Genomic DNA, 23,044 nt, shown 5'->3' with positions numbered 1-23,044 from the left:
CCTGCGGGTCCTGCCCTCAGCTCTAGCCCAGGGCTAGAGCACTCTCTGGGACTCTCCAACCCCTGCCTGTGCTTGTGCCCTCACTCAGGGGCATGCAGCACCTCCTGGATGTGCGCCCTGCCCCCAGCACCAGCTCTTCCCTACTTTGAGGACAAACAGAATAAAGACTTCATGTTCACAACCCCACTGTACCTGGGTTCACTAGGGTTTGAAACAGAGGGAAGCACGACCAAGAGATCATGTGCAGACAGGAACGTGACAGAATGGCAAACTTTACGTTCACTCACAAGCACAGGTTCCTGCGTGCAGGGCTGATGCCATCCATCTGACATCAGCAGGGTTCGAGTGGAGTCGAAGGTTTACACAAACTTGGGTGGGAAGTTTGCAGAGAGCCAGCCCCTTGAGGACCAGGGCTAACACTGTGGCAGTGGACTGTGGGCCAGAAAGATGGTCCCAGCTCATGGAAGCCAGCCTCAAGCTCAGGCTCTACGCTCAGGCACTGCAACCCCCCACCCCACACAGCCATTTACCCATGCAGTCTAAGGCACCAACACCTAAAAACATAGAACACCAGAGATCCGACCGATGCTCCCTTTTTACATGTGGAGAAACTGAGGCTCAGAGAGTGAAAGCATTTGGCCAAGAGTGCTCAGTGAAGTGTGAAGGCTGCCCGTCTGACTCAGGTCTGGGGGCTTCCCACCTTGCCACATACAGTTGTACCTTCACAAGTTCAGAGCTTCACCCACCCTGGTATGGGGCCAGGTGCACAAGCACACAGATGTATGCACTGCTGTCTCCCATCTCACAAGACTTGGGACTCAGGCTGATGTCTTCTCCCACTCTGACCCCTTGGACGATCTGCAGGAGATGTGTAGCTTGGGGAATGAGAGGCAGCAGCTACCTGAATGAAGCCACTGACACTGTCCCTCTTCATGACAGCTGCTCACCCTTCTTTTGACCGAAAAAGGTGAGGCACTGAGTGGCCCACCCAGGGCCCAGCAAAGCTCGTACCTCTAGAATTACAGGCTCTTGGAATTGTATAGAACACCAGGGCCTCTCTAGGGCAGCACTCCCACACCTGCCAGCCTCCCAGTGCAGAGCCAAGAGCACAATCCTCTGAACTTTCTTGCCTGCTTAGCTTTATTTCCTCACTGTTTGCAGGAAGGGTTGGAGTCAGTGTCATTTCCAGCTCAACAGACTGGGGCTCCATAACCTTAAGTAGGCAGGCCCCCCAATCATCTCCTACCCTGTTCAATAAGACAGCCATATATGGCTATTTACATTGAACATAAAACTAAATTAAATGTCACACTAGCCGCATTTCAATTGCTGGATAGTCACATGTGGCTGGTGGCCACTGCACTGGACGGAACAGATATAGGACATGTCCATCGTCGCAGAAGTTCCACTGCGCAGAGCTGGATTCTGCACAGCAATCAGGACAGGAAGCTTGTGGTTGAGAGGTTCCTGAATAGGTGAAAGGGTCAACGTGGGGAAATAGGCACTTTTCTGGGTGGTGCAGTGAGAGCTCTCCCACGCGGCCAGGTGACTAGTGAGGTCCCCACTGGCACACCCACCCCCAAAAAGCATCCCCCAAAGTCCCCTCGCCATCGGAAAAGGCCTCTTCCCACGGAGTCTCTTCCAGGAGTCCAGGGATTGGGGGCAGGAAGCTGGCGGACAGGTGGTCTAGCCTAAGCTGACCTCTTGGGAGCAGCGGAATCTCCACACTCCAGGACGCAGTGGGGGGCGGGAAGAGGCTTCCCCCGGCCCTGCCCCGGGTTACACAGGGAGAGCGGCCCCAGCCGAGGTGGGAAGGAGGAGGCCACTTCGCTGCCACGGAAGCGGGGGGAGTGAACCGGGGGCTACCGGGCCTGAGACCCGGGTGGGGGCGGGCCCACCCACCCCGGCCCCACCCGGGCCCCGCCCCCTGCGTCACGGCCTCTCCGGGGGCGTCACCCCGCCAGGCTCTCCAGGTAACTGTGGCCGCAGCCGCCCGCGGTGGCAGGCAGCGCACCCCCACCGGCCAGCGGGCCGGGGCGGGGCGGGGTGGGGTGGGAGCGCTCCTGCGGCCCCCGCCCCGCGGCCCGTGATGTCACAATCGCGGCGGGCCCCGGCATTCCCGGGTCGGCTTCGGCTTCGGGCGCCCGGCTGCGAGGCGGCGATTGAAGCGGGCCGCTGGCTCCTGAGTCATGGACTTCCCCTGGCCCCTCCTCTACCACTCCCACTCCCGCGCCGGGCCCCCCCGCGGGGGCTAGCGTCCGCGCGGCGGCTCCGAGGGGGTGGGGCTGCAGGGAATGGCTGTGCCCCCTTCGGCTCCCCTGCCGTGCTCGCCCTTTTACCTGAGGAGGCAGGCGCCTTGCCCGCAGTGCTCATGGGGCATGGAGGAGAAGGCTGCGGCCGGCGCGGGCTGCCGGGAACCGCCGGGCCCCCCGAGGGCCGCCGCCGTCCCGTGCTTCGGCATATCCGTGGACCAGGACGACATCCTCCCCGGCGCCCTGCGCCTCATCCGGGAGCTGCGGCCACATTGGAAGCCCCAGCAAGTTCGGACCAAGGTAGCAGAGCGGGCGCGGGGCAGGGGATGGGGCCCCGCCGGGGCTGGAACGGGGATGCGTGGACGTGTGTTCGTGCATCCTTCCGGGTGTCGGTCCCAGGGGTGCGCGGCTGCTGCCCAGAAGAGGGCTGAAATGGTGGTTTGCGTATGTATTTCTTTCTCCATCTATTTTGGTCCCTAAGCAAAGCTAGGCTCCCGCCTCCCTCGGCCCTCCACACACACCCCTCCTCCTGGGGCTCTCGGGCACGCGGGAGATCCACCTGCCCACTGTCAGCACGTTGTGCGTGCGGGCCCCACCCCCTGTCGGTGTGCGCCGGTGCCCCTCGCTGCCCAGAAGCAAGTAGCCATCCGGCTCTGAAACCTGCGGAGGCAGGAACTTTTAAGGGCACCCCCCACACTCACACACCCCATAGTGGGAGCAAAGCCTCCGGGCTCCGAGCTGTTCCTGCTGGTCCCAGGAGCCACCCTGAGGAATTCCAGCTAGCCCCGAGCCCTGAGCTGCGTGGAAAGCCTCACCATCGCCCCTAGCTCTGCCTCAGCTCCCCCTACACAGGGCACCTCCTCGCTCTGCTGGGCACATTGGCAGGGACACAGACGTGGGCAGAGGCTCCCCCTGAGGAGCCTCAGGCTGACTTCCCAGCAGACCTGCCTCCTCTGTAAAGAGTCTTCAGCTGTCCCATTCCCTCTGGGAGCTGCCTGTGGAGGATGCTGCCCTGAGTGGGCACCTGCAGCTTATGCTGGAGTGGTAGGAACTCCATGCTGGTGGGCCTTCTGGGTGGGGAAAGGTGCGGTTCAGGACCATGTGTGAAGGTTGACAGACCCCTTTTGGGGGAGGGGTGAGTGGGTAACATTTTCAAAATAAAAGACAACTTTAGTGTAAAACCATCAGGGCACCAAGCAGGCCTGAGGTTAATTCCAGCACTGGCCTAACATGATGTCTTCCAGTCCCTCCCCTCTCTGGTCCTCAGTTTCCCCACCTTTTATTACTCCGAATGTCCCTAAGGCCCCTTCCAGCTCTCTCACACCGTGCCCCATAAATTCCATGGTTCATTCCTCCTTGTCACCCTACCCAGAGAACCTTCCCAGGATCTACTGTCTCTGTCTCTTCTGGCCCTAAGGAGCTCTGACCCCCTGGCCCTGGGGTGGGTGCCAACCTCAGTGCCCTCCTTTACCCCTGCCGGTGCGTGGGGCGAGAGGGACCGCAAGGAGCCCTCTGCCTGGCAGGTGGTGAGAGGCAAGTTGGGTCAGGCTGTACACGTCCTAGGTGACTCCCCTCCGTCTGCCGCATCCTGGTCCATGGAGGTTTCTTTCAGGGCCCGATGGGAGAGTGAAAAGTGGAGGGGGGAGGTAAGTTGTGTGAAAATTCCTCCACCGCCAAATCCCATCCACTAGAGGCAGACCCAGGAGAAGCACGCCTGGGCTGAGCCCAAGCTGCCATTTTTTTCTTGAACTCTCTGGTCTACCTCAAGCATTGGGAGAGGGTGGAGGGTTAGGAGCAGTGCTGAGCTCTTTACTAAGTGAGAGGGCTAAAGGACGGGGGTTCTGTGCAATTGTGCTCAGCATTCAAACGAGCACCCTGTGCTGGAGCTGGGTCACCACGAGGCAAGAGCAGAGTCCCTGCCCCACACATCCCTCTCCCCCATGCCAGCGCTTCACTGATGGCATTACCAACAAGCTGGTGGCCTGCTACGTGGAGGAGGACATGCAGGACTGTGTGCTGGTCCGGGTGTACGGGGAGCGGACAGAGCTGCTGGTGGACCGGGAGAATGAGGTCAGGAACTTCCAGCTGCTGCGAGCACATGGCTGCGCCCCCAAACTCTACTGCACCTTCCAGAATGGGCTGTGCTACGAGTACATGAGGGGCATGGCCCTGGGGCCAGAGCACATCCGTGAGCCCCGGCTCTTCAGGTGAGGAGGGTGCCCAGTGTATCATTCATCTCCATGATTCCACAGGCCTTGGGCTTTGAAATCGTTGGGCAGCTTCCCTGGTGGAGTGGCGTTCATGAAAGAGACTCTTAAGATCTGTGAACTCCCTGAAATTGCATGAAAAATGTGTGTGTGTTTACGTGCCTTGCTCTGCAGAGAGGAGCTATAGTTCTGTGTAGATTTTCAGTGGGGTCTGCTAAAAGGATGTGTTCTTGGGGAGGCAAGTGAGAATTTTGGTGAACATGGGACCAAAGGGGGATCTGCTTCCCGGCCCATGCCTCAGTCCTCCACCCATCCCAAGTCTGACCTGGAAACATCTTGGAGCCTTGGAAGTGAAATCCCCAGAGTGCTCAGGGTTTCCTGTGCCTCCCCTCCTGCCGAGGGCTCAGGCATTCCTGGAAAATGGGCCTTATCCAGGGTGAGTGTGGTTGTACCAACCCAGACAGATGCCTCCCCATCCCAGTCTGAGCTCCTTCTGGGCTTCCTGACAAGGTAGGAGCCCAGGTTTAGGGAACCGCTGAGGCTTCCTTCCAGAGGCTCACAAGGACCCATGGCCCCCAGGGAGCTGCTCCTATTAAATGCCTGGATGTGTAGGACCCAGGAACTGGACTTAACCTTTAAGCCCTGTAGATGCCACTGTTGGGGGTCTGGAAGGGGGAGAACCAAAGAAGAGCCCATATTATGCTCTCCTCTGACCATGCTGAGCAAGGATGTCCAGCAGGATCCTTCTTCCTCCCCACAATGCCACGCCCATGTGCAGGGCCCTCAGACCGTAGTGGCGCTTGAGGCAAACTGAAATTTACCCCTGACACCGGGAACAACAGCATGGGGGTCTGCTTGAGACCCTTGGGATCTGTCCTGTCCCACCTAAGGGGAAGGAGCCTTTCAGATCTTGAAGGGAAACAGGAAAGCCCAGGCAGGGAGTAGACCAAGAAGCTTCTTAGCCGTCACCTGCTACCCAGCTGACCTCAAGCTGGTGCGCCTGGCCCTATTTGCAGGGAACCCCTAGCAGGCCCTCTAGGGACTTAGAAGAAGGAAATCTGAGAGCACTGCCTCCCGGGCTGGTTGAGCCTCAGGATATTCACGTGGAGTTGTATGTTGTAGCCATGTGTGTGTGTGTGTGTGTATCTGGGGTGGGGGTGGGGGACATGCAGCCCTGTGCGAGGGTCTTCTCAGGCTCCAGGTGGTAGTTCAAAATGCACCCAGCTAGAGATGTGAGGTCAGAGCGGGGCCGGGGGAACTGTCCTGACTTCTCCCACAGTACCCCTCCCAGCTCTCCCTCAGTCTTATGCAAAAAAGCTCAGATATTGTCAGGTCCTCACCACTCCCAGTCTCCCGCCACCTCTGGGAATCTGATGCTGTCACTCATTCTTTCACGGAAACAATTACCATTGTCAGGAAGATTGAAGATGGATTTAGGTTTGATAATAAGAAGAACTTTACATTTGGGGGAGAGCCAGAAAGTGGGATAAGTATGGGAGGTAGACCCTTCCTTGATGATTTTCCCAGGATAGACCATTATCCTTCTGGGATGAAGGTGGATCACTGAGGGAAAGGCAGGGAGGAAGAGGACCCTCACCTCCCAACCTCCGCCTCCTGCGAGGCTTTGCAGCACAAAAACGCTGACTGTTGAGGTTACTTTCATTGCTATTCCAGACAACAGCCCTATTGATATTCAAGGAAACACTCTGTTTAGGCTCTTTTCGGAATCTTCCTTTGGGTAGGGGAACCCCGGGTCTCAGGGGCTGCTCCCCTGCCTTGCCCAAGCCCTGGCGGGCTCCCTCCTGCCCCAGGGCCTCTCGCCTCTGAAAGCACAGCCTTCATCTCTCACCCACTCGGTCGCTGCCACGCCCCCTGCCCCCTCCACCCTCTAGGAGGTGGGAGCCTTGGGGGCTTCTGGAGGAGCCCCTAGTCTGCCCTGCTATCCTGTTGGGCGGTGGCTGTCCCTTCCAAGGACCTGGCCAGGGGAGGGGGTGCCCCTGGAACAGCTTCAACAAGGTTTCAGACAGCCAATGCCTTTGTTGTCTTTCCCAGTGATTATTATTCGAGCAACAGGCAGAGGCGAAGGAAGCTTGAATGCTGGAGGCTTGGCAGCTGAGGGGGGGGTGGGGCTCCAGAAGGGAGAGCAGGCAGAGGACTGGGGGAGCCCAGCTGGGACACAGGGCCTCAGACGCTGGGGTCCTTATCAAGGCCTTCCCTCTCTGCCCAGTCAGTCCTCTATCCACCCCCGCCCTCTCCCAGCAACCTTCCCCAGCTCTGCTTTCTCCTCTCCCCACCGCCCCCTCCTTCTCTCCCGGGACCTTGGATAATGTCCACAGGAGAACTTGAAAATAGAACGCTGGTTTGTTTTGCGTCCTTGGCACCCAGCCGCCAGCATCAACTCCCTGCCGCAGAGGAAGGGGCTGCCCTGGGCCAGCCTGCTTCCCTCCCCACCTTGGCCAGACTGATAAGAGACAAGCGTTTCTTCCCTGCGTGGCATTACCACCCCCTGATTCCTTGGTGCCCTGCATTTACCTCCCCCTGAGGGCGTGGGTCTGAGTCCAAGGGGGCGGGGCTGGGGTGGGGGGTGGGAGGGGTTCCGCCCCCCTCCCCAGGTGACCCCTCTGTCCTCAGGGGTTGCTGTAGGCACTCAACCTTGAGGTGGGGCAGGGTCACTGACCCGTGGCCAACGGCCCACTGCTTTGCCCTTTCACTCCCTGAAGCTCCCCCGGCTCTGGTTCTGGAAGGGGAGCTGCTGAGCTGAAGGCCTTATCTCATTTTCACGCCTTCTGCTGAGACCTTCCTTCTGCAGGACCAAGAGCTCCTAACAGATTTGTAATAGCCTACACTTGGCCCCAGTGGACCTTGCAGGGCCATTTCTTTATGCTCAGGAGTGGCTGAGCTGGGGAGGGCCTGCCCCACACTCATACTCTACTCTTCCTGTTTTCTGCTGTAGGCTAATTGCCTTAGAAATGGCAAAGATTCACACCATCCACGCCAACGGCAGCCTGCCCAAGCCCATCCTCTGGCACAAGATGCACAATTACTTCACCCTCGTGAAGAACGAGATCAACCCCAGGTACAAAGATCTGAGAGGGTTCAAGGCTACCACTGTCTCTGCTGCCTTAATATGACCTCCCTTCCCCAGCCCGCCCCGACAAAAGGTTTAGTGGCTTCAGTCCTGATTCCTGAGCCTCTGTCTCCAAGCAGAGTTGGGCTGATTGACGAAATCTCAGGAACTTGTTTCTGCAGTTTTATACCTATGAGCTTCTTTCTTTTTTTTTTTTTAGAATTTTTAAAATTTATTTATTTTACATCTTTATTGGAGTATAAATGCTTTACAATGGTGTGTTAGTTTCTGCTTTATAACAAAGTGAATCAGTTATACATATACATATGTTCCCATATCTCTTCCCTCTTGCGTCTCCCTCCCTCCCACCCTCCCTATCTATGTGCTTATTTCTCCTTCAGTTTTCTGGTTGTGGCGGGGAATAGGGTCAGCATCTCCTCATTTCACCTGAAGGATACTGAGCTCAGAGACTAAGCTTTGCCCAGTGTCACAGGACTAGTCAGAGGCAGGGCTTCTGTTTCCACACAGGGCCCTTTCTACCTGAGCTGGCTTCTGAGCAATGAGAAGGGAGGGACAGACCTTCTTGCGAATGGGGTGGGGCTGAGTTCAGAGTCAGTCAGAAGAACTCAGCTCATCAGCTGACAAGCCCTTGGACTTCAAGATTCCTGCTACTTGCCTGGGCACCTCTTGTCCCCACATGGCTCTGGGGCCCCGGTTCCTCACCTTGTTCAAACTGACAGCTCGCTGCTTTCTCACTGCTCTTCCCGGGGAGGGGCGCACCCTACCCATCCTGACATTGCCTTTCCCCAGGTAAGACGCAGTTCCCTGGACCTATCCTTATGCTCTCACCGGCAACCTGAGAGTCCTTCTGGCCTTCAGATGCCTGACTCCCCAGCATACCCTTGAGTGCTGAGAAAAGGATGGTGGCATGGAGAAAAGATTGAGGTCATCATACCTGCCCCCTGCAAAAAAGACCATAGTGGGTCTCTGATCCCTCCATGTTCCGCACTGGGGCTGAACATCACTCTTCTCCAAATGTTCGTGGGAGCAGGGCACAGAAGAGGTTTGGAGGAAGGGTATCTCCTTCTCCCTCTAAGATGGTAATAATTAACCATCCCGATCGTGTGTCTCTGTCACATGCATGCACACATGACTTTATCTAGATCCTCCCTGTCAGAGATTATTAAGCACCGCTTTGGGACTACTTGTCTAGGACGTTCAGATGGCACTGACCTTCTATATCAGATGGCTCTGGGACAAGGACTGCTTTCCCCCTTAGGACTAGAACAGCACATGGAGAGCAAGACCCTCTGATCATCCAGCCCACCACTTTCGTTTGACAGATGGAAAAACTGAGGCCCAGAGGAAGGATGGGACTTGCCCAAGGTTATACTGATATGTGGCAATTCAAGGACTAGAGTCCAGGCCTAATGCTCGGGCATGACCCTTGTTACTGCAGCTTCTTCTGACTGTACTGTCACTGTGTAGCCTCGGGGGGTGACCTTGTTAGGAGGGGAGTGTGCCCTGAGGAAGAGCTGGCCAACTTCCTTTTCTCTTGTCTCACCTTTGACCTTAGGCAAATCAGTTTGCTTAAATTGAGCCTCTTGAGGGGATGATGCCTGCCCTAAACTGTCTAACCTGCCACAAGCAGGGCAGCGATGAGCAATCGCTCGGATGGGGTAAAGCACTTGAGCTCCCGTCGTTGCCTAATAACCCTGATTTAGTCAGTCCTTCATTTCACAAACACTGATTGATTGGGATTTAAAACAACAAAAAGCTTGAAGGTGACGGGCCCTGCCATCAAGGAGCTTAGAAACCGTCCGTGTAAATAGGACCTGGCTCTGCAGTGTGTGTGATGTATGCAGGGGTGGGAGCGCCAGGGAAAGTCTTCTTGGCATAGGTGAAAAGGGAGGCCTCCGGCTGGAGGAGACAGCACGAGCACAGCTTGCTTGTGGATGCTGAGTAGGTGAGGGCCTGGCTGGAGCAGATCTTTTTTTTTTTTTTTTTTAATTTTTTTTTAAGATGTTGGGGGTAGGAGTTTATTAATTAATTAATTTTTTTTTTTTTTGCTGTGTTGGGTCTTCATTTCTGTGCGAGGGCTTTTCTCTAGTTGTGGCAAGCGGAGGCCACTTTTCATCGCAGTGCGCGGGCCTCTCACTATCGCGGCCTCTCGTTGCAGAGCGCAGGCTCCAGACGCGCAGGCTCAGTAGTTGTGGCTCACGGGCCCAGTTGCTCCGCAGCATGTGGGATCCTCCCAGACCAGGGCTCGAACCTGTGTACCCTGCATCAGCAGGCAAATTCTCAACCACTGCGCCACCAGGGAAGCCCTGGAGCAGATCTTCAGGAGGGATTGGGGATGGGTCGTGGGAGATGGGGCTGCAGAGGTGAGTTGGAGCTAGACTGTGAGGGACCTTCAGTGCCAGGTTAAGGAGCCCAGATTAATTTATCAGGCAGTGGAGAGTCAGTGTGAAGGTGTTGGAGCCAGGGGTTCATTGTAAAGGACAGATTTGGGTGGGAGCTGGGGGCTTCGAGGCAGGGAGGCCAGCTGGGAGAGTCTTGTAATTCAGTGGGCAACATCTAGGACTAGGGTTCCCAAATTGGAGCATGAGATTCCCCTGGGTGCTTGCTAAGTACAGATTCCGAGCCTAACCCTGGAGATTGATTGGGCGGTCTTGCATTAGACCCTAGGAATCTGCCTTTTGACCGGCTCTCCAGGTGATTCTTAGGCAGGTGATCAAGGAACCATGCTCTGAGGAACGTTGCCCTAGGGAAGCTTCATGGAGGGATGGAGAATAGGGGGATGAGTCAGGTCTTGTGGAAACAGATTTGATAGTCTTGGTGTTGGGTGGGACATGGGGGAACCCAGCGTGGCTGGGGAAGGTGGGGTTGATAACTGCTTAAGGTTAGGCATCAAGAGGAGCTTTGGATGGGTTGATTGGTATGAGGGCAAAGGTGATGAGTCAGGGGCTTCCCTGGTGGCGCAGTGGTTGAGAGTCCGCCTGCCGATGCAGGGGACACGGGTTCGTGCCCTGGTCCGGCAGGATCCCACATGCCGCAGAGCGGCTGGGCCCGTGAGCCATGGCTGCTGAGCCTGCGCGTCCGGAGCCTGTGCTCCGCAAAGGGAGAGGCCACAACAGTGAGAGGCCCGCGTACCGCAAAAAAAAAAAAAAAAAAAAAACGTGATGAGTCAGTAAGTTTGAACACTTAGAAAGTCCTTTCCCTGTGGGGAGAAGATACTTCCTCCCCCTCCCCCACCCGGATCCTGAATGCTGAGTGGACACTTGCCAGGCAGCAGTCCCTTCAGGGGAACCCCCAGGCTTCCCTGAGGAGGGCCCCCAGCCCCTTCACCCCCTCCTACTCCTCTGAGGGACAGAGCTGTTCTGCCTGGGATGTGGAAGTTTCTGTGATGCAGTGGTGGGTATACTCTGCCATCCCCACAGCCTTGAGAGAGTCGAGTGATGTCAGGGCTGAAGGTAGCAAAGCTGGTGACGTTTCAAGCGCTCAGGGGAGGGAAGCAGGGCTGCACAGGGAGGTAGAAGGCCTCGACTGTTCGCACAGTAAGCAGCTGTGTGGCCTTGGGGTGGATAGGGTAGGGGTCAGACAGAGGTCAGGGCCTGGGCAGCAGGCATCTTGGATGTCAAAGACATGTTTTTCAGGCTAAGACCTGGGCAAACCAAAGGAAGCCTCCTAATTCTTATCTTTGGATGGTCTCAGTCCAAGGGGGAAAAAAAAGAATCTTAAAGGAAAAGGTAGCTTCTTAAGAAGAGCCCAGATTAAAATGTATCTTATGCAGACCTGTCAACACAGATAAATTCCAGTGAGGGTGAGGGGAGGCCTCCCCCATCCCACCCCTAATAGACCCCTAGACTCAGAGTGGCCTGTGCAGAGCCCCTGAGGGGCACTGAGGCCCCCTCAGTTCAGAGGCTCAGCTTGATTTTGGATCCTTGGATAGGCTGAGGACTGCTTTCCTTAGGTGAGGGTGTAGAGTATCCAGCTGTGTAAGACGCATCTGGAGGCGGGAGGAAGTCTCTGCCCTCCCCTGAGCCTCAGATGCCCCATGGAGTTAGACGGGAGACCTGAGACCCCCTTTAGCGTTGACCTTCTCAGAGCCTGGAGGGAGCCTGCGGCTCATCCGTGTCCAGGGGAACATGGGGATGCCTTAGTCGCTGACTACTCTTCCCTGTATTCTGGCTTCTGGGCTGCGTGAGGGGCAATGGGGCGTCCTGGGGGAGGGTCAGAGAGGACGTGTCTCATTCACATCCTCCTGCGTGTACCCTCACTGCCCTGGACAAGAAAGCAAACAGGAGTCATGTGAATGGAGATAAAACCCCGGAACCGCCAATGGGTGGAGGGGAGGAGGCTAGGGTTTTAAGGGTTCTGCTAACTATTTGGTTTTTCAGTATACACAGAACTGTGCTTCCTGGGAGCAAAGTTCAGAGCGTCGGAGCACAGTGCACCCTCACCAACTTCCCCATGACCTCTGAGAACATCATTGACTGACCTGTTCATTCATTCCTCAACATGTACTTTTAGCAAAAATGCCTGCCGTGGGCCACAGGATGGGGTGGGCTGAGGGACAGGTGGCCTTCATGCATCTTTGTTCCTACACAAGCAGGGGGCCGGGGCAGGGAAACACACCCATAGTTCAAGGGGGAAGAGGTGAGTTATTGAGCCGCAGCAGAGCAAGTGCTTTTCAATTGAAAGGCCCTCGTATCCCCTTGGCCTTGTAGGAGTGGGCCCAAGAAGCAGTTTTTTTTGCTTTCTTCTGTAGACCTGAGTGGTCTTGCTGTGCGATGGGAAGCTAGTCTATATGATCTCTAGTCCTTTCCAACCATGACGCCAGCCACCAGAGCAGGAGGGAGACTCACAGCAACGTCCCTCTGTCTCCTCTAGAGGGTGTCATTGCTGCCGCCACTCCCAGGGCACTGCCATTCTTCCACTGGAGGAGCTCTGGGGTCTTATTTTAGAGAGCTTCACCTCCCCCTAGGAATTGTTTTGAGCATCCCAAGAGCAGGTCTGTTTGCATCCCTCCCCTGCTGCCCTTGTTCTTTCTGGAATAATTGAGTTTGGGCATTCACTCTCCCTCCCCTGACACCTCCTCGTGCCCCCATCCTTATTTCCCTCTCCCTTTCACGAAGTATCAGGACACTGTCCGGTCAGGGACTTTTACGCTTTGCAAAATGCTTTTATGCCCATGTTTTAATCAGCTTCTTAGAATAACCACAGGAAGTCAGAAGGACAGGAAAGGTGAGTGCCATTTTACAAGTGACAAAAGTGGGGGTCTGAAAGGTCAGCCGTTTGTCCAAGGTCCCTCTGCAATAAGAGGTAGTGATGGGGCCAGAGCCCAGGGCTTTTGAGACCAAGCATGTGCCTGTCTGCTATCAGCCCTCCCTCCACCGGCCACCTTTCTTGCCACTGTCCAGCCTTTCTGCAGATGTCCCTAAGGTCGAGGTGTTGGAACGGGAGCTGGCCTGGCTGAAGGAGCACCTGCCTCAGTTGGACTCCCCTGTGGTGTTTTGCCACAATGACCTGCTCTGCAAGAACATCATCTACGACAGCACCAAAGGTACAGCTTCTCTGGCCCTGGCCAGGCAGCAGCAGGGCTCGGGCTGCTTGATCAGCTGGCGTTGGGGTCCTACTCCTCAGCCTGGTACTTGGACAAGCAAAGTGAGACCTTCTGGTGTAGGTCTCAAGTTAATTTGTAGGAGAGAAATGAAAAAGAAACAAATTCCTACTTAGAAAAATCTTTGCCAAGAAAGAACTCAAAATCATGGTTTGTGGAGCCATTCCCCTGACAACGAGGACGCCTTGGCTGCCCTGTGCCTTCCCTGTGTTCCTGATGATAGCTTCACCCCCATGGAGTACTTGGCTTTATTTTCTGGTCCTCAGCCATGCTGAGGACAAATGTCTTTAGTTGGGGAGAGTCTGAGGACCCAGCTCTGTGAGAGGGACAGCCGGAGCTGGGGAAAGGGCAGACAGACAGATGGAAAGATGGAAGGAAGCAACTTAGAAGAAAGTTGCCACTGAGAAGTTGGGTGAGGCTGGGTTGCTGCAGAGGCCAGTGAGAGTCAGTGGGTGCATTCCTGAGGTCTGTGAAAGCTTGACCAAGCCCTATATCCAGATCTGGGGCCAACCCTCACTGCCTTTCCTCTACCTCACAGGTCATGTACGGTTCATTGACTATGAATATGCCGGCTATAATTACCAAGCTTTTGACATTGGCAACCATTTCAATGAGTTTGCAGGTGAGAAGGGCATTACTCTTTGGCCTATATCCTCCTTGTGATGGAGGGCCAGGTCCAGGGGAAGTGTTGGAGGGGGTTCTGTGCATGGGGAATGGAGGCTGGACACCCCTGTCCTCAAGATATCACAGCTTGAGGGAGGGGCCAGTTACAGCCTGCCTTGAGAAAGCACCAGGTCTCATGGGCAGGGGGGTGGGGTGGGGGGCCGGGGCAGACCCACATGCACAGAGCAAGCCCCTGCTGGCCCATGTGGCACTTTGGTACAGATTAGGGAAACGTGCCCTCTGTAGGATCCCTGAGGACATTCGGCTTGGCATGTGAATTCTAAAGAGACCCCGTCCTTCCTCTGGGCAGACACAGCCCACGCCAGCTGGCCCAGCTCAGCTTGATGTCAGCCTCCACTCACCCCCTGTCCAAGCTCCTTTATGCCCAGTCAACCCGTGCAGTCATACATAGGGGCCCTGCAGGCAGATAAGGGGCAGAACGAGTTGCAAGTCGCTATTTGCCTGGTGACCTGATGAGATTAATCATGGTGCAACTAGTTAACAGTGTGCACTTTGCAACTTGACTCCCCTACTTCACATCCTGGCTTCATTGCTTACTAGCTGCATGACGCTTGGGGCAGGTTACGTACCTTCTCTGTGCCTCTGTAAAATGGAGATGATAATAGTGCCTACTTCATAGTATTGATATGCGATACACACACACCAGTGTGGCACATACTAAGCTCCACGTTGGTATTTGCTGCTGATGTCAGGCAGGGGAGCTTTTCTGCCTCCGAGGGAGGCTGCAGCAGCCATGGAACAGGTTGGATTTGGGGTGTGTCCTGGAAGAGGTTGGATTTGGGGTGTGTCCTGGCATATGCCATCCTTCCATAAAGGTAGGTGTGTACAATAGAATCATTTGTGTAAAGGAAGCAGGGCAAGTTTTTCCAGCTCGAGGACTTAATTGTTAAACAATTCGATGGGGCTAAAGAGGCAACTGGTGGATGGAGGTGGACACTGGGGCTGGAGGGACATCCCCAGGCTAGCAGTGCGGGGTGCTCAGCGTGATGTGGCCAGTCCGTATGGCTTAGGATAGGTGAGGCATGCCCAGGCCAACTGTAGAGCCGGCACCTGGGCCAGCCTGAGGCACTCCCCAGGCCAATACAGGCCAATCCTGCCCCTTCTGGAACCCCAGGTGACCAGGGCTGTCAAGCACTGCTTGTACCTGACGGTATGACTCCCCAGGGTGGCCACCAGCTGCATCTAGGCACCCAAGGGACAGATGGGGCCTCAGCTGGGCAGAGCAGCTGAGCTGTGGGGTGTGGCCTGGAGCAGAGGCTGGCACCCGCACGGCACTGGGCCTGTGATTGCTCAGCTGACAGACCCACTGGCCTTTCCAAAAGGGATAATTTTTAAGCATTTTAAGTCCTTCTCGCCCAGCGCTTGGAGCAAAGTCCAGCTGGAATTTCTCCAAGGGGGCAGACTGCATCCTGCTTCCAAGTTGAGAATGAAGGAGGAGGAACCTAGCATGGGGGGAGGAGGAGGGCAGTAGAGGAGAGAGGCATCTCCTGTGTTCTCAGGAGCAGGGAGACCCAGTGCTGGGAGCTAAGAACCAGCCTCTAGTAACTGGCTGTGTGGCCTTGAACAGCTTTCTTCTACCTGGGCCTTAGTGTCTACATCTGTGCCAGGACGTTCTTCTCCAGCCATACTCTTGGCGGCCCAGAAGTCTGAGTGTGTTTCTCCAGGGATATAAGGGAAGCTTGGGAAAGATAGGAAGAAAAGAAGAGGGAGGAAGAGACCAGACAAGATGGCCCAGTCCTGGTCCTGTCTTTAATAAACTGTTTCTTTCTGTACCAGCTCTGAATCTAGGCTCTCTGCCATCATGCCCAAGATGTGGCTGGTGCGTACTGGGCTGGCAGTCTGAGGACTCAAGGAAGGGTGGGACTAGAGGGAGTCCAGGCCATTTAGCTTAGGGGTTCCAAGCCTGGCTGTGTTTCCGAATCACCTGGAGAGTTGGACATGGGTGGGTGCCTGGCAATCTGTATTTTCGCCAAGCACTCCAGGCAATGTTTTTAGGTTAACCAGCTCAACACTGGTTCAGGAAGCAGTATTTGAGGTGCATTACGTCCAGCCCTTGCTTTACAAATGAGATTTTGGCCAGTGAAAGGAAAGGGCTTGCCCGAAGTTAACTGGAGGTTAGCGTCAGATCTAAGACAGCTAGGCTCCCGATTCGGGGCTCTGACCCAGCGCCTCCAGTGTGCCGTGGTTTTGTGTAGGGCTCAGGGATACAGTGGTGCTGTCTTAGGGCTTCCCCATCACTTCCAGGACTGTGCCTTGCCCCTCAACGAGTCTGCCTGTCTCTGTGCTTTCCTCCAGCTCAGCCCACTGAAAGCAGTGCCCCCAGCTGGGATGGGGGTCGACCCTCCACACATTAGAGTTTGGTGGTCAAAGAAGCTGCATTCTTTGCACAGCCCCACAGGACACAGGAGATGGAGGTTTTGAGGGGATCAGGGAACACCTACTGAGCTGGAGGAGACCCCCAGGTGGGCCCGTCTCCCAGCAACTTCTGTGCGGCTGCCTCCCCATCAGGTGTGAATGAGGTCGATTACTGCTGGTACCCAGCGCGGGAGACCCAGCTGCAGTGGCTGCGCTACTACCTGCAGGCACAGAAGGGGATGGCTGTGACCCCCAGGGAGGTGGAGAGGCTCTATGTGCAAGTCAACAAGTTTGCCCTGGTGAGTGCTTGTGACTGGAAGGGGTGGGGGAAGGAGAGCTGGGAGGAGGGACTCAGGGCCCACCCCCAGCTCCTACCTTCTCACAGCCTTGTGGTGGAGGAGGAAGCAGAGCCCAGGGTCAGGGGTGAGGTCCTGGGGGAGTCCCATCATATGCTCCTGAACCCCAACCTAGAGGGGGACTCTGGGAAGAGCCATCTTGGGCATCCTCTTAATACTGACACCCTATTCCCTGCTTTCCTCCCATTCCATCAAGTCCAGGTTCTCTCCTTCCTAGAGAACTACTTCCAAGAAAGAGCCCAGCTTCCTATTTTAGCAGTTCTCTCATTTGGACAAGTTCTTTCTAGTGTCTAACCTTAGCCTTTCATGCCACAGTTAAATACATCCCTTAAGTTTTGTGTTGGTTTTTCTTTTTTTTCATCTTTGGAGAAGATAGAGAATGTCAGTTCTAATCCTCCTTGTTAACTGTCTCCACTGACTCACTCAGAACTCTGTGTAAGCCTTTCCCATCAGGCTCTTTCTTCTCAAATTACTGTGCTGTCAGTTCTTGATTTTGAGTGCTAATTATCCAAGGTACATGGTTCATGCCAGGTCTCCACGGAATGCACCAAGGGGATTGCTAACTAGTCTTACTAATGTCAGCCATGCATAAGCGAGAAGACAAGTCAGCTGCCCTGAATTTCACAATATATCAGAGAACTTAAATAAAATCTTTAATTACCTGTAATTTTAAATTGCCTATTCTATTTTCCTCATTGGTATAAAACTGATTCTTATCAGGTTCTTCCTTTTTTAAAAAAAATTTATTGAAGCATATGATTTACAATGTTATGTTAATTTCTGCTGTACAACCAAGTGATTCTTTTTCAGGTTCTTCCTCTTAACTGTTCCACCTATGCCTTCATCTTGCTAAATTTTTAGTAACCATTCCCACTTGCTAATTGATCTCTGCCCCTTTTAAGTCGTGAAAAGGGAATAAAATGGGGGGAGGTGCTATAGAGCCAACCCTAGAGTGAGCAGGACTTGGGGTGGGACAGGAGAGCCACAGGAGTGGGAGCCCTGGCCGGGGGTCGCTGGAGCAGCAGGAACCACGGCGCTCTAGCTTCTTGAGCCTAGGGTGGTCTGGGCCCTGGGGGGGTTCTGGCTCTGGGGAGGCAGTTGAACCCTTGGTCAGCAGCCCGGCTCATGTCTACACTCACTGTCTGACCTCACCCACCTTGCGATAGAAGAGAGGGTAAGGGGTGAAAGAAGTCCCTTTAGAGGTCTTCCAGTGACTGGACCTCTCTGATGCCCATGTGGCCAGGGCACTGCAGACGGGGTGCCACCCCCTCCACTGGCAAGCAGGCCTGAGCTCTGCCTTAGGGATTTCTCTTGTCCTGGATACCTTGGGCTTGAAGATTCTCCTGGGTAGGGGAGCGGCCAGGGCTGGAGTTCAGGTTTGGCTTAGGCTGGGGAACAAGCTGAGAGTCTGCTTAAGCCTGAGGGCAGTAGAACCTACTCTGCTTGCCTTTTTCTAGGAGTGGAGTCCCCAGATACCATCCAGTGACTTGACCTCTAGAATATCCCCCACCTGTGCTGGGGAAACCCCACTGTGTCTCTGCCAGCGTCTTAGTTCTGTGTCTTCCACAGTGCCTGTGTCCCTCCAGCTATGGGGGTCCATGACAGGTTTGGGGGGCTCACTACACTGATCTTCTCTGATGTGTTTTCAGGCGTCTCACTTCTTCTGGGCACTCTGGGCCCTCATCCAGAGCCAGTTCTCCACCATCGACTTTAATTTCCTCAGGTGAGTGCAGGGAGCAAGTTGAAAGTCAGTGGCGGGGTGGGGGGTGCGTGGAGGAAAGGAAGAGCCTTGAACCCAGTACGTGGGGGTAAAGGACACCCCAAAGAGAATGTCCAGGTCCATTCCTCTGCCCTGCTCACCATCCCCATTCCAGCCAGCCCATGCGAGGCGGGTCACTGCTCCAGGGATGCCTGGGGAAGCACGTGTGCCCAGAATCCCTCTCTGGAAGTGGTCAGAAACCCTTGCACCCCGCCTCCTGATTCCTCTTTCCCTATTATAGCCTGCTATCTGCTTCACTGCCCGGCTCTTCTGCCAGGGCTCTTCCCCACAGAGCCCGGTGCTGAAGGGAATTGCTGGAAATTAGTCTGAAAGATCACGAGTCCAAACCCCATTTTACAGCAGAGGGGCCAGAGTTCCAGAGGGGTGGGTGACCGGCTGAGGTCCCTTGGTGGTTCAGCTGACTGTGCTGCCTCCCTGCATGGGGTATCAGACCCAACTGCTCCTTTAGTGGCCCCTAGTGATATACTAGGGGCTGTACCGAGACTGTACTTGAGTATTGACTACTTAGAAGCTGGGCACTTGCTGTGTGGGGGAGATAAGAGTCCAGTTTTACAGAACGAAAAAGTCCTGGAGATCTGTTGCTCAACAAGGTGAACGTACTGACCACACTGAGCTGTAAAGACCCAACAGACAAACCAATATGTTTGGGGAGGGGTTGCTCCAGTCTAATCTAAGAAGAAAAATAAAATTATAGTGGAAGTGAAAACAAAACAAAACAAAAAACCCCAGCCTGGGCTAGGGTCCATTTGCCCAGACCTAGATGGGCTGAGCTGGTGAGAAACTTTCCTCATGGTGTGAGTGCCCCCAGCAGGGCTCACCTGGCTGCCCTTCTCACCCTCAGTTCCCTTTCCTGTCTTCTGGCAGGTATGCAGTGATCCGATTCAACCAGTATTTCAAGGTGAAACCTCAAGTGTCGGCCTTGGAGATGCCAAAGTGACCAGCGTTCCCATCCCTCCCCTCCCATCTGCCTGGCCAGACCTGTTCTCCAGGGCTCCATTCTGCTCTGGGGTCTTCACCTTTGGACAAGGTGGGCGAGGGGACAGGTGGCTGTCCCAGGAGAAGGCTCTGCCCGTCGCCAGCCCCCAGTGATGCTTCTGGTGACCATTCTTGGTTGGAGGGGCTGATAGGCCCCAGCTCTGGGGGTCCTCTTCACCTTGCCAGACTGGGTGGTGGGGAGTGCCTGCAGCCTGCCAGGGCTCAGACCGCAGCCGCCCTGGAAAGGCTGGCATTCCCAGCCCCGGGCCATCCTGGCATCTGGGCTGCCTTAGACGTGTCTTTGACCTTCCTGGCTTGGGGAAGGGGGAAGGTGGGAGGGCTCCTTTCTACCTCCAGGGCCCTGAGCCTCCAGCCTGTTTCCCCCTGCATGCCCCATGTGGGAGGTGCTGAGCCCAAACCAGCATCCTGCCAACTCTGACAGATGGATGTACATATCTTGTGGGGGGGGTCTAGAATTGGGTTTGATGGCTCCCCCAGCAGCCGCCTCATCTGAGATTACTCCCTTTCTCCAAACCATATCCAATCAAATAACCCCGTCCCAAACCTCAGCCTGACGACGTGTGCTCTCCTCCAGTGCCCTTTCTGCTCCAGGCTTGTGTTCTGTACCTCTGCCTCCTGCTGGGAGGGAAGGCAAGGGAATGGGCCACCAAAGCCTGGCTCTGCTTCATGCTGTGGCTTGGCCAGAGGGGACAGAGCCAGGAGTGGGGTGGCTGGACCATAGCCAGCAGGCTCCTGCCTTGTTCCCTCCCTTGCCCTCCTCACTTCCAAGGAACAGTCTCTCCATGTCCACCTTCTGTCCTGAAGTTGACCCACGGTCTCCACACTGGGGAATGACTAGTGGGAGTCTGAGGGCATGGGCCAGGGACCACCGGGGCTTGCCAGCCTGCAGGAGCCTGGGTGGGGTCGGTCGTGAAGGTGCTCAAGGAGCTGTTGCCCCGACTCTCAATGGCCTCCACCTCCCTTCTGCCCTCACAACCTCTTAGGCCTTTCTGGCTCTGGCCTATAAAATTTTTCATTTGTAAATTATCATGGTTTTCTGCATTAAAACGGCCATTTATGGACCACTCTGTGTCTGAGTGCCACTGGTAGGATTTGACTCAGATGGTGTGACTAGTTCTCCTGCGGTGGGGGGTGGCAGGGCACTCCAGTCCCTCTTCTCTGGGGTCCGTTTGGGCTGCACACTTTGCACCACACCCTCCATTTACCTGGCTCACAAGGCCTGGGGTCCTGATTTGGGGTAGACCTGGGCAGAGCTGGTGGTCTCACAGCTCCTCTGCTTTTGACCATCTTAGAATAAGTTGACCCTGAGAGGACACAGCCTCGAGGGAACTAGACTGTGGATTCCAAGAACTTGGCCTATCCAGGTGATGGACCAGTAAGACTCCAAATCCAAGTGCTCAGGACTTCTTCCTTTGTCCTCACTGGCCCCAAGTAGTTGAGTTGAGCAGAAGGTTGCTGTGCCTGAGAGCAGGCAAGGGTGATTTCCGGACCCAATATGTCACTTTCTCAGAAAGCCAGAGGGAGGGAGAACGGAAGCTCCAAGGTGAGTGGGGCACCCTCCCAGCTTCCCAGGCTGCACTCCCAGGGCCCCCAGAAGGCGCCTGGTTCCCTTATTGGTAGCAACCGCAGCAGCAGCAGGTGCCTTCCAGGTGGACTCTGCCTGTTTGGCTTTTGCCTACAAAAGTACCAGCGTGCCATGGCAGCCGCTGGAGCTGAGCCGGCACTGGCAGCTGGGGCCTTGTTCAAGGTCATGGTGATCCAGGGTGGCCAGGCCCCTGACGAGTAGCAGTATCGCATCTAGGAAGGGCGCTAGTGGAGGACACGGCTGAAAGATCTGCCCCGGCATAGGGAGGGTGCCGGGGCTGGGCAGGTAGGGCCTCTGAAGGTCATCTGTGGGGTCAGGTGGTCATGCGCACCACCTTCCTGAGGACTGAATGGCAGTGCCCACGCTCCTTGTTCCTCTCAGATCCACCTCTGGAGCTGAGGGCAGAAAACCACTGTGAAGGCAGCTTCGTTTCCAGCCTCCTGGGGCCTTGATGTCACAGCACTGAGATGGTGGTACAGCGGTGAGCAGGGCCCCCCAGGTATCATCTTGTGCCCCTATAGCCCGGCCACCACCAGCACCAAAGGAATTAACCTGCAGGCACCATCCCACTACCGCCTTTAAGAAAGTATCCTCATTCCTCCAATTCTCCAGGGGAGTGGGCAGGTGGGGGCAGGGGAGTTTAGGCACACCCCTCCCGCACAAAGCCTGGAGGCCCACCGTCTCGCCTTTCACTGCCACCCCGCCCCCCTGCCCACTGGGCTCGGCACCAGGCCTTGGAGACTCAAGGGTGGCCTTGACTCCACTCCCTCAGGCCACTTCTTGACACTTAGCAGGCTCTCCAGGCAAAGCACTCCTGGACTCTTCATCTCTGCTGGGCTCTCACCCCTAACCTCCGGAGAGGCACAGAGAGGGCACAGAACAAGCTCGTGCCCCACCCTTCCCAGTAATGGTAATGTCCAGGACGCTCTGTTCCTGGCCTTTTAACCCATCTGACCCCATCCCGCCTCTCCGGGGGCCAGGGGGGTGGGGCTCCAGGGCACCAACCACAGGTTCCCGGGCAGAGCTTTTCCCACCCCAGGAGGATGCAGGGCACGTGACTCTCTCTCAGCAGCTGGAATGAGGACAGGACAAGGGTTGCTGGAGGGAGTAGGAGGTGGGCAGTAGTGGCCTCAGGCTCTCCTGAGGCCACAGAGGACCTGGGAATAGGGAAGTGAGAGGAACTCAGGACTGGCAGGGGGTGAGGGCGAGCCTGGCCAGGAGTGTCCTGACCAGACTGCCCAGATTTGGTTTGGAACATAGTGAGGGGTGGTGGTGGGGACTGGAGGGTTGCGGAGATGGACAGGGAAGTTGAAATGAGCAACTCTCCCCTGTGACCACTAGGGGGCAGGCACCACAGTCAGCCAAGCTCCTCTTCGCAAAGAGCACCTTCATCTTTTCCGCTAGGGGCCCAAGAGGCTGGGCTCTGCTGCTTGCCACTGCCCTGCCGGTGACCTGGGGTGGGGAGGGCAAAGAAAAGGAAACTCAAAGCTCTGGGAGGCTGGGCTGGGAGAAACCAGCAAAGGCTAGCAGCCAGGATCCTCCCTAGATCAAAAGATCGGGACCCTAATTCTTGGGGCATCTTTACTCCCAAGTTTGTGGCGCGGGAATCAACCATACCTACCTTCTCTCACCACCACCCTCTCCAATTTAGAAATCCATTTTCCAGCATTCAAGAGCCTGTGTTGGGAAGCTCACTACCACTTTTGACCATCTTTGTCAAAAAGTTTTTTATGTTAAGTCAAAAATGTTGACCCTCGCGACTTCCATCAAAAGGCCAAGTCCTAGTGCTCCCTCATGAGCTACATCAAATATCTATGTGTTGCCCAGCTGACAGCTTTGAAGAAAGCCATCTTGTCCTTTCTGCCCTACCCTAGTCTCCTTTTTTCTGGACTAAACATCCCTGGCCCTCTCAACCATTCCTTGAAGGACGTGTCCATCCACTAGGCTCCCTCCAGTCCTCTGTACAGGATGCCTGCCTCTGGGCCCCTCCAGTGTGGGAATGGCCTTTCCTTTTCAGGGGCCTGGGGCTGGCATGATGCACCTGAGACCAGGACTGTGTGGCGTACACTGGCCCATCACCTTGCTTGTTAACACATGCTTCTGTTAATCCAACCCAAGCCCAACTCTTTGACACGGTAC

At 55.6% G+C, this 23,044-nt stretch overlaps 1 protein-coding gene across 3 annotated transcripts; it reads left to right on the top strand.

Moving 5' to 3' along the window:
* The first annotated feature begins 2,145 nt into the window (after positions 1–2,145).
* On the top strand, positions 2,146–20,375 carry ETNK2 (ethanolamine kinase 2). 3 transcript variants are annotated; one of them, XM_082647091.1, is made up of 8 exons: positions 2,146–2,696; positions 4,200–4,459; positions 7,413–7,535; positions 12,950–13,092; positions 13,688–13,771; positions 16,342–16,487; positions 18,194–18,267; positions 19,189–20,375. In XM_082647091.1, the coding sequence occupies exons 1-8, from the start codon at positions 2,295–2,297 to the stop codon at positions 19,259–19,261; spliced, it is 1,305 nt and encodes a 434-aa protein (XP_082503217.1). In that variant the 5' UTR covers positions 2,146–2,294; the 3' UTR covers positions 19,262–20,375. The 3 variants fall into 3 exon arrangements, with proteins under 3 accessions (XP_082503217.1, XP_082503218.1, XP_082503219.1); XM_082647092.1 differs by having other exon boundaries at positions 2,150–2,552; XM_082647093.1 differs by lacking the exon at positions 2,146–2,696 and adding an exon at positions 3,773–3,898.
* Positions 20,376–23,044: the final 2,669 nt, after the last annotated feature.

This window comes from Grampus griseus (genome assembly GCF_964374135.1).
Source record: "Grampus griseus genome assembly, chromosome: 1".
Lineage (NCBI taxonomy): Eukaryota > Metazoa > Chordata > Mammalia > Artiodactyla > Delphinidae > Grampus > Grampus griseus.
This window is presented reverse-complemented; position numbering and strand designations above follow the sequence as displayed.